This window comes from Pygocentrus nattereri, chromosome 1 (assembly GCF_015220715.1).
Source record: "Pygocentrus nattereri isolate fPygNat1 chromosome 1, fPygNat1.pri, whole genome shotgun sequence".
NCBI lineage: Eukaryota > Metazoa > Chordata > Actinopteri > Characiformes > Serrasalmidae > Pygocentrus > Pygocentrus nattereri.
In genome coordinates, this window is record NC_051211.1 from 7,802,226 (window position 1) to 7,813,373 (window position 11,148).

The following is an 11,148-nucleotide window of genomic DNA, read 5'->3' on the forward strand; positions in this document are numbered from 1 at the left end:
TTCTTTAACAAATCTAGTCTAAATGATCACAGAATTGCTTGGAGAGCAACAAAGCAAAAGGCAAAGGAGAGTAATAACATGATAACAATAGTAGCCACATGTAGCTTTATTAAAGAGGAATTCCACTGTTTTTTTAACATTTCTACAAAATTTTGTTGTTAAGCTGTAAATAAAGTCATATAGAGAGGTCTGCAGTGAAATGATACATTGTAGAGAAACTTACAGACTCTGATTTCTTTATAGCCGTAGGGTCATGATATCCACAATATAAATGTAACCATTTTATTTGCTATCCAAAATGAGCCAGAGAACCTACATATGTCTCCAATGTTTTTACATTCAGTGTTGATAACACTAAAACAGTGGTAAAGTCTTTGGGCATGGTGTCCTTTCCTGATTTTAGCTCTTCATCCTGCATGTATTTTAAAAATGTGTTTTAAGCTGAAACCTTGTCATCAAACTATTATAAAAAAGGCATCAGGCTGTGTTTTGAAATATTTTTATGTAATAACATTATGTTAGAAGCATTAAACTGTTCAGACGTCTGGTTCCTATTACCTCTGCTCTGAAAAATTCTGTCTTGGTAAATTTCTCTAAAACAGCCCACTTCAAACTAGTCTGAGTGACTTTGTTTAGATATTAACCAGTGAATTATGCGGAAATTTAGCAAATTCAAAATCACTAACTTTCAATTATGAGGAGTGAGTAGCTAGTTAGTATGTCAGTTTTAGAGTATATTCTGTATAGTCTATCTGAGAAACTATGATGGAAAAAAAAGCAAGATTTGAGTCTTAAATTACTTCATTGTCGTACTATAGAGATGAGTGAAATTATTACTAGTCCTGAAGGAAACAGCACCTGCACTGCTTAGTGTTTTTCATGTTCTAATACAGCTGATTGACTTAATCACAGTGTTGATCATTTGTTAATGAGATGAATGGGACTCCAGAGCCTGAGTCAGGCATCTTGGCCCAGATGATGTCATGTTGTACAACTGACGTTACTGATACATGATTGCATGTGTGGTTGTATGTAGTATTTATTGTTTGTCTTTCTATGTTGTTAGGGATGTGTGCGGCACCTGCTGCTGAGCCCAGGAGAGTTAAAGCAGTACCTGCTTCAGACTGAGAGGGTTCTACAGCGCTATGCTCAGAGGATGCAGTGGCTGCTCTCAGGTAGATGTTTACAGAATGCAGAACACTAGGCTAAACCACAGCACTAACAGAATGAAAGTAATAGTTCAAAATCCATTGCTTGCTTAAAGATTTGTTATTGTGGAAACATCAACATTTAAACTATACAGTACAGCTACTGCATGGCAATGTGTAGTTGTCATGAAGCCGTTACTGAGGAAATTAAATAAAAAACAAAAAAGAAACATTTTAAATGAAACAAAGAAGTTACTGGTGTTCTACCAGTAGAGAATATGGCAAAATACCGCAAAATGTGACATTTGGCTGTTTCTGTTGTTATTTCTATAATTGTACTATATACTATAATTGTTCTATATCATACATACTCCTGGTTTAACTAGAAATTGATTAGACTAAGGGTTGTCTCTGACTTTAGTACAGTACCGTACATCCCTAATACAGATATAGTACTCTGAACACTCCTAATACCCTAAATCCCCTTAGAACGTTAAACAAGTGCACACAAGCTCCCTGTATTAAATGTGCTGCAGACCAGACCAACAGTCCTCTAAAAACTGAAGGTTTGTCTTTTTCCTCTAGGCAGCAGACGTATGTTTGGCTGTGTCCTGGAGCAGGCCGTTTGTGTTCTTTTGGACATGTCCGGCTCCATGGCCCCCTGTCTGCCCAAGCTACAGAAAGAGTTGGCGTCACTGATCTGGGAGCAGTTGCATACTAACAGTGTGAGGTGAGTTTTGTGCATAATACATAATACGGAAATAATCTGTTTACCTGAAATAGCAATATACAAATGCAGTTTCCACTATTACAAAGACAGTCTATTTGTGCCTATTTAAAGCAACAGTTTGCCCAAAAATAACATATACACAATTTTCCTTTTAACCAAATATGACGTTATAAGGCAGACGTAGTTAACAACAAATGGAAGTTTCATTTCACAAATTCGCATTGTTCAGTCTGCATGTCTAAATCATTATAAACTTGCCTAAACCCGGAGGTGTTGTTAAACCGCCAGGTACAAAACAGCTAAAATCTTATTGGCTGAACTGTGTTCAAAGCCATTTTAAATACTTGATAAATGCACACAGTTACTGCCTCACAACAGTTGAATTCTGTATTATTGCTCCTAGTCACTTATACCCATTGTGCTATGAGTAGATTGTTATGCTGCTCACATAAATCACTGAGTGCTGATAGGTAAAGTAAGAACCTGATTTTGTTTAAATTAACGTCTTTTCTCAAAAACTAGGCCTAAACAAACTGGGCTAAACTTATGTAGGCTTGTACTTGTAGGCTTTGAACTGAGGTAGTTACAGAATGATTCACTATAAATCTATAATGTAAAAAGTAAAGAATACGTTAGTTAAATGTCTTACAGGCTTTAAATATTTATGTCTTAAGTAGTATTAAATCCAGTGTGGGAAAATGAATGTGAGGCTGTTGGCTTGCTGCTATCACAACACAGGTAAATGCATGTAGGCGCTAGTGGACATTAGAACTGTTGTGGCGGTGATCATTTGGTGAGCAAAAACTACTCACAAGGTGAAAATGTTTGCATTAAACACTGCTATATTATTATACTTGCATAACTGTATGAACAAAAATCAATGGGTTCATGAAATCGCTGCAGTACACAATGATGGAAATGTTTTATTCTGCTTAAGCAGTTGATGGTTGCTTGGCATACTCTAAAGGAATTCGATTTTTGATTTGAAGAATTGCTTATTTAGATGAATTAAAGCTTGAATTATTTATTGAAAAAATGTGTATTTTATCATTTCATGTTGTCACTCTTTTTCAAAGTATTAAGTTACTTGGGGCTGTGCATTACATTGACTTTACCATGGGTAAGGATGTTTTACTCTGCTTTTTATTGCGCTTAAGAAGTTATTGCATTAATAGACTTGCATATGTGGACTCTGACCCTGTATGATTTATTTGCATATGGTCATCTGTATAAATGGACCAAAGTATGGACAAAATCAAGGCTTTAGCACAGCTGCTGTTTCTGTTCTCAGCTTTTCAGTGGACGTTTGTCCATTTTTAAGTAAATGAGTTTTTCTCCAGACCACCGCTTTAAGTTTTGCACAATATACTTTCAGAAGCAAAACTTATTTTCTTTACTAAAGCAATAAAAAAATGGTTACCTAGAGCACTATTATAATGCTAATTGTCATTCTGTATTATGGGATTAGAATGATACAGCAAATACTGAGCTCTTTTTATACTTCATGTGGGTGGACCTGCCCAGTGTTATGCCCCTGTCCCGAGTGTATGTGCAGTGTACACATTGCTTACAGTGTACACTGCTTCTGCTGTTAGGTTTAGCATGGTGGCGTTCTCCAAAGAAGTGCGGGTGTGGCAGGCGGAGCTGGTGGAGGCCTCAGAGGAGCGGTGTAAAGAGGCAGTACAGTGGCTGGGTCAGCTCAGCACCCACGGAAGCACCTCCACTTTACACGCATTACAGGTAAAAACGCTTTGCCTGTCAATGACCCAGCATACCAGGAGCGCTGACACTTTTTGACATCCGTAGCAGTATTATAGAACCTGGTCAGGTCATTAACATTAGTACCTCAGTGGTGCATGTACCTCTACTGGCGTTAGTCCTTAAACTTGCCATTTTTGCTCTATGCTCATGCTTGCTTCAAGAACAAAATTTGAGCCAGTGAGTCATAAATTTCATGTGACTGAGCTCACTACAGATACAGAGGACTGATGTGTTAACAGCAGTCAGTGGCTCATGCAGCATCTAATACTTTGTAGTCATGACCACAGCCAGCTGTGTTGGTCCATGCTTGTGCATGAACAGTGACATAAATGCCAAAACACAGGGACAAACAAACAAATAAACAAACAAATAAATGAAAGAACAATACAAAGAAAAAAGTCTACTTTTTAAAGCTTAGGACAAACTTTTTTTTACATACTTTTATTAACTAGGCGTTGAGGTAACAAATCAAATCTTATATTCACCTGTTAGTAATGTATATAGTTTTTTTGATATGTGTTAATGCTCTCATCAGGCAGGGTGTGCGTTTGAAGATTCGTTGGGTGTATACCTGATCACTGATGGTAGGTTTGACTGCAGCTGCAGTCTAGTGCTAAAAGAGGCCGAGAGACTGACAGCTGGGAAAAACATTGTTGTTCACACCATCGCACTCAACTGCCAAGACAGGTGGGCTACAAAATACTTTGTTTTGTGGTTGGCCTTTTCCTGATCAGATCAATGTAATTGTTGCAAATGGGTATTACAAATCAGCGTCAGACAAAACACACAAACGCACACATACACCCACACTGACACATACACACTCACACACGTCCACTGAAAAACTCTCCCAACCACAGTGTAGTCGCCCAGTTCGTGGCTTAGCCAAACTCTGCTGTCACGATGCAAAGTCACCCAGCTTGGCCTCCACTATTACAGTGAAGAGTCACCTGTCTCATGGCCCAATCAAGGTCTGCTTCTGCAGCAAAAAGTGTCCCTGATTGCGACCTAGTCAAACCTACTGCAGTAAAGAATGTCTTGGTCTATGGCCCAGTCAAACTCTGCTTTCTGTGCTGAAAAGTGTCCCGGCTCACGGCCTCATTAAACTTCGCTACTTCTGTGAAAAGTGTCCCAGCTCATGACCTGGTCAAGCTCTGCTACTGTGGTAAAGAATCTCCTGGCCCATGGCCCAGTCAAACTGTGTTTCTACAATGGAAAATGCTCTGCTGAATCAAACTGGATTAACACACACATACACAAGTTTGCAGAGCCATTTTTTGGAGGAATTTTTTTGATTTCTCAGTGCTGTTGTAAAGAACAACACAGCTGAAAACCTTTTTTTATTTGTTACAAACTATTTATTTTGAGCAAGCAAACATTATTAAGAACATATTTCACCCCTTATTGGCCCAGTTCCACATGCTGATGAATTTTGCTCGCTAGCTTGCTTGCACTTGCCAGCTACTCTGGGAGCACAATTCAGGGGGACAGACTCAGATCGGATTGTGATCTATACTTTATATAAGAGGAAGAAATAAAAAAAAAAATGTATGGCTGCACTGGATCTCCATGCATTTGTGGTGTGTAATTGGACATTGTACTTACTATTTCCCCTGACAGCATAGCTGGGGAATTTCTGAAGAGCCTGGCCCATAAAACTAGAGGCCGATTCCACGAAGTGCCTTCACATACAGACACAGCCGCAGCCAAGGAACTCCTGTCCAGCAACTTCAGTGAGGTAGAGGTAAGCTGAACAAAGCTGTTCAAATTATGAGAGCAAAATTGTAAGTATGGTATTACATGACTGTATCCAAGCTTTTTCATAAAGGCAGGCATACACTGTCCTATTTTAAGCCTGATTTGGTTGGCGCCAACTGAATTTCATGACTGGGCCGAATTTAAGCTTCATTGGCTGTCGTTTGCCATGCAGTGTGAGAGGGCAAATGATGCCCAATAAATCACAACTACCACTCCTACACAAAAACAAGCACAACCACTGCTCCTACTCAGAGGCAAAAAAGTTGACATTTGCGGCACTTTTTATGCTGACTTTGCTCCATAGATAAGATAAGATGCCTTTATTGTCATTGCACAGTGTACAACGAAACTGAGCAGCAATCCAACAGCACTTTCTACATGCAAAACAATTAAACAAATTAAAGATCTGGTCTGCACATACCTTCAGCACCTTTCCTGTCACACCATGAGGACCAGCAGCTTTTCGGGGGGTTCACTGCCCTGAGCACATATCTCACCTCATGCTCCTGCACAGTGAGGATGTGGTTGTGGGAAACTGGTGAAGGTCTTGTGTCTGTCTCCGCTGCTTTGACCTCATAGCGAGCAAAGAATCAGTTAATTTCCTCTGCCAGTGAGGCGTCGCCTTTAACTGTTGTGCCGCTTCTGGTCTTGTGACTGGTGAGGTTCTGAATGCCCTTCCACACCTGCTGTCTCAATTATCTCAATTTTCCTCTTGTAGGTGGTCTTGGCCTCCTTGATGCCTCTCCTTAGATTGGTTCTAGCCGCACTGTAGAGGGCCCTGTCACCAGTCCTAAAGGCAGCATTCCACTCTTTGAGGAGAATTCAGACCTCCTTTGTCATCCAGGGCTTTTGGTTTGGGTACACCCTGGTGTCTTTGTCCACTGTAACATTGTCCACACAGTTTTTGATGTAGCAGAGTACAGATGATGTGTACTCCTCCAGGTCCTGATCCTCAAAGACATCCCAGTTGGTCCTTTCAAAACAGTCCTGCAGCTGTGAGAAAGCTCCTTCAGGCTATGTCTTGATAGTCTTTCTGATGGGTTAAGATTTTCTATTGAGGAGGGTTTATGCAGGAGTTAAAAATATGGAGCAGTGATCTGATTGGCCCAGATGTGGCAATAATGTTGGTTTAAAACTGTTCTTGATGTTTGAGTAGAGCTTGTCTAATGTTTTTCTCCACCTGCTAGTACATTTTATGTGTTGTTGGAATTTGGGGAGAACTGTCTTTAAACCAGCATGATTAAAATCGCCAGCTATAATGTGAGCTGCTTCAGGATAGCTGTTCAGTTGTGAGCTAATGGCACTGAGCAGGTAGCCTAGTGCTATGCTATCGTTAGTGTCCGGTGGAATGTAAACAGCGGTTACCATGACAACACTAAACTCACGAGGGATATAAAAGGGCCTGCATTTAACTGTCAGGCGCTCTAAATCAGAAGAACAGTGTCTATCAATGATTTTGGCATTAGTGCACCAGCTGTTATGGACGTAATTGCATAACCCTCCTCCCTTTGATTTACTGGAGTCTTTGTTTCTGTCCCAGCGAAATGCTGTAAGGCCTGTTAGTTTAGTGGCTACATCTGGGACGAGTGAGTCCAGGACAGCCACGTCTCCGTAATGACCAAAATACAGCAGTCATCGATTAATTTGTTAGCGGAAATCAGCAGATTCAGTTTGTCCAGTTTGTTGGTGATGGCTCTTGCGTTGGTGAGGAAGACACTGGGTAGTGCTGGCTTGTGGGGTTGTTTCCTTCGGTATGCTGTGCACGTGCAGAAATTCACTGGTAACGGCCTGGTTATGCAGTAATCCAATACTTAGAATGTAGCTGCCATCGAAGTCAGAATAAACAAATAAATAATAGATTAATAAATATTAGGTTAAAAAATATAGAGTTCATAAATACATACATTTCTAGTAAAATAGTTAAATATTACAAGCATAATTTCATATATTTCATGTATATTGTTTGTTTTGATAGGGGGGAACCAAAGTTTGCTGCCGCGGTTTGATAGGGTGTTACTTTTGAGGGTTATACTTGTAACATGCTGGACCAAGCTAGCAGGCAGACACCTCGCTGATTCCTCTGCCTAAGATCAGCAATGATTAAGGAAGATTGGATAAAGTGCATAGTGCGTTTAAGGACTGAAGATTTCTAATTTTCTCTCAAGGGAAAGCGGCCAATGAGGTACATTTAGTGTTTTCTGTTACTGTAATTTTGTAAGAGTGTAAAGATGTAATGTGACGAATTTCATGTAACAGTACGGTCGCGTTGTTCCTTTGAAGTCTTTATATGGAAATAAGTTGTTTTTTTTGTTTTTTCTTTCTGTATGTCTAACAGTTCTCACGGCACACTATCATGCTTTGTGTGATTAAAGCCCGTAATACAAAGAACGACTTGGTTTCGTGATCTCGACTTGAGAGTGAATTACATAGAAGATCCTGCCGGCTGTAGGTAGGGATTGCGGTACTAAATATGATGTTGACGAACAAACATACACAAAAACACAAAAGCACCGTAACGGAGAGCTTCCAGCCGCTGCGTCTGTGCATGCGCCGTCTTGGACGCCGCCATTGGCTGTCCATTGGAGTATAGGTATAAATAAATTTGCTATGGTAAATATGGTAAATTCACTGTCACTAGACCACCTGTTCTTTAGCTTCAGTGCACAGTGTGGCACAAGTTTGCAAAGCTGTTATAGTGGTTTCTCAAAGGCTGTATCTCAAATGGCCCTCTCCTTCGTATGTAGTGCTCTTAAGTTCTGGCTTCTACACCAAAATAGTACACTGTTTGTCTGCTATGTAATTCTGCACACACAGCTGAATCCCAAAAAGCTATTTATTAGATATGTGATGCACTATATGGGTGTAGGAGCAACTGTTTTAATATGTGGTGCACTATATAGGGAGCAGGGAGCCACTTGAGATTAAGCTAGTGTTTTTGCCCGGAACTCCAAAGCATAGCATGTTGTTTTGAATGACAGCTTTATTGGAAATTGTCTGTAGACATAGCTGTCTGTAGGAGCTGCGTTACATGTGCAGTCTCATGTCAGTTGGACTGAGTGTTTTTGTACAGTGTGAGTATATAAACCACAGGCGTTGCCCTGAACACAATGGGCGATTCAAACGTACGGTGTGAATTATCACCTAAGTACAAGATTTCTAAAATCGCACAGTGTATGCCTGGCTTAACACTGTACTCTTTGATACAAGTATGTAGGGATTTTCTGCTTATCGATACAGGCATTTAAAATATTTAAATGTTATTCAACAGAATCAAGTAAAACAAGGTAAATGCAAATACAAATGTCCTTTATACTGAGTGACTTAAGACTTGTATTCCCAACCTAAGGATTCAGCGCTTCCAGTATTTGAAGGTGATGATCTAAAGAGACTAAGAGAAGAGATTGAAAAGCTGAAAATGTTCCAGAAACAAGCCAAAGCGTTCAGGTTTGTGTGCCATTCAATGATTGCTTCTTCTTTGTTTATTATATATCCATACACGCATGTTCCATGAGTAAATGTGAACTGTCGGATGTTTGTGGTATTTAATCATGCTGTAGTTCACTTTCATTTTGTTTCCACAGGGAAATTATATTGGCGAAGAATCCAGAAGCAGTCTAACCACTGTACAGAATTCCAAAGCATACCAAGTTCATAATTTTAGACTGTAGAAAATTTAAATCATGAGCTTAATTTAATGAAGTTTACTGTTCCGATACTGCTTTGTGTGGGGGCATATGTGTGTGTGTGCTCTGGCTCGGTAACTGAACTGACACTACCATTCAAATGTTTTTCATCATTTTTCAGGTGAATCTTTTTGTTGTTATTTTATGTACTGTATAAAGGTCAAAGACCACTATACATTTATTTCTGTAAAATTTTCAGTGTCAGGACAAAAATGAAAAAACATTTAAACAGAAAAATACACTCAAGCCTTAACAACAAAAAATAATGTCATAATGTAATTTTTCAGTATTGTTGCATCCACTCTTTGTCTTGATTAGAGCTTCCATTCTTTTCAAGGGACCTGCTTTCAATTTTTCAATTAAAACTTTAGGGATGCTTTTCCACACCTCCAAAATTCTGTTTTAGAAGTCGTAATTTTCTGCTTCTTACAATCCAAATAATCCCAAACACATTTGGTGATGTTGAGCTCTGGACTCTGGGGTGGTCAGCCCTTTGTTCTTCGTTTGATTTGCAAATGTGCTTTTTTTGTCCTTTCTCTTTTCTCAATAACAGCTTCTTGACAGCTATACATCTTTTCAGACTCATGGTGCTGAGTTGTGCTGTTTATCTGATTGGGAACGTTTTCTTTGTCTACATATTTTCTCTACATTCCGTTTTTTTTTAACACATTTCCTTTGCTTTTTAATATGCAAGTGGATTATTTTATATCTGATATTAGATGAGTTTATTGATAAAATATATCCTTGAGTTATAATGAATAAAAGGTTTGCAGCAATCATTAATTTAGAAATGATTCAAATAGAGTATAGAGACATTTCTAACTGAGTCAGATAGGCCCAGGCAGCCTCAGGTAGGAAAAGTTAGGCCTGATGCTTTTAGGTGAGGAGTGTTTGTGCCAGGCACTGCTTAGAAAGCCTTGAGAGATAAGCAGACACCTGCATGTAGGAAATACTGCCTGTTCATTAAAAACAAGCTACAGCTTTTAGTGAGGAGATAGATAAGCAGACACCTGCATGTAGGAAATAGGAGATAGATAAGCCATGAGCAGAAACGGGTCGTAACTCTTAGATAATTAAAAAAATCCATTATGGAGAAGTCATAAAAATAGTCCTCGTCAGACAAAGCGTACAGGTGTCAAAAAGTCAATTTAACATAGCAAATATAATGATAGCCAATGGGAACCCTACGATGGTCAGAGAGGAGGAGTGAAGGAAATACCCCGGGGAGGGGCACTAACCATATTCGAAAAACATTATAAAAACTGATGTAATGTGTTGAATCTTTGCAATTTTAGCAATCCGGATGCCAACTTGTCACTTGGAACTTAATAAAAGCCTTTTCCTTCAAAAGAACCAACGGCTGAAATTTGTTTTTTCATCTTTTTCATTCTTGCAAGAAAACCTTTTTCACTTTTAATGGACGGGTGGAATTTAATGAGGAGTGGACTGTGACTTCTGTACAGTATTGCAGATTTAAATACTATAAACTACATAAGACATACTTTTTATAGTGGTATTTTTGTCGTTATCTGTTTTGAAATGTGATTTAGATTAATTTTTATTTTATAATTAATTCAGAATCATCTACAGCTCTGTTTTACTGTTGAAAAAGTACAGCTTTCAACTAATTATGCGTAATTGTATGAACTTGTGAATTTGCACAGGATGAATATATTAGAATCATTTTGTACACCATCTTGTGTTCAGCTGTATTTGAACTATGCTGTTTAGGTTACAGAAGTTGCCGTATCCAGTATGATTTCATAATTTCTTTTTTTTTACTCATTGTAAATATGTTTTAATTAAATAATGATCATAAATTATAAAAAAGAATTCCTCAACAGTCTCAACAAGGACAAAAAGAAAATAAGGAGGTGTCTTGTTTCTTGTATAAGAATAATATAAAGAATGATTTTGTTCTGTGCTTTTAAATGACAGCTGAGATGGTCATCGATATCTGCCACTCTCTGAACTTCTAGTAGATTGCTGAGGTGAAGGTGCAGATATTCAACAGGTGCAGTATGTTCTCCTGTTCTCTGAGCTTTATGGTAGGAGGCTCAGGAGATTG

At 38.8% G+C, this 11,148-nt stretch overlaps 1 protein-coding gene across 3 annotated transcripts in view; it reads left to right on the top strand.

The window, feature by feature from the left end:
- Nucleotides 1–9,493, top strand: part of vwa3a (von Willebrand factor A domain containing 3A) — a 30,344-nt gene extending 20,851 nt beyond the window's left edge. For all 3 annotated transcript variants that reach the window (XM_017700527.2, XM_017700525.2, XM_017700526.2), the window contains 7 exons: nucleotides 1,067–1,175; nucleotides 1,734–1,878; nucleotides 3,474–3,618; nucleotides 4,175–4,326; nucleotides 5,260–5,383; nucleotides 8,744–8,841; nucleotides 8,979–9,493. In XM_017700527.2, the coding sequence (XP_017556016.2) occupies nucleotides 1,067–1,175; nucleotides 1,734–1,878; nucleotides 3,474–3,618; nucleotides 4,175–4,326; nucleotides 5,260–5,383; nucleotides 8,744–8,841; nucleotides 8,979–9,015 (810 nt within the window). In that variant the 3' untranslated portion in view covers nucleotides 9,016–9,493. The remainder of the gene's footprint in view (nucleotides 1–1,066; nucleotides 1,176–1,733; nucleotides 1,879–3,473; nucleotides 3,619–4,174; nucleotides 4,327–5,259; nucleotides 5,384–8,743; nucleotides 8,842–8,978) is intronic.
- The last annotated feature ends 1,655 nt before the right edge of the window (nucleotides 9,494–11,148 follow it).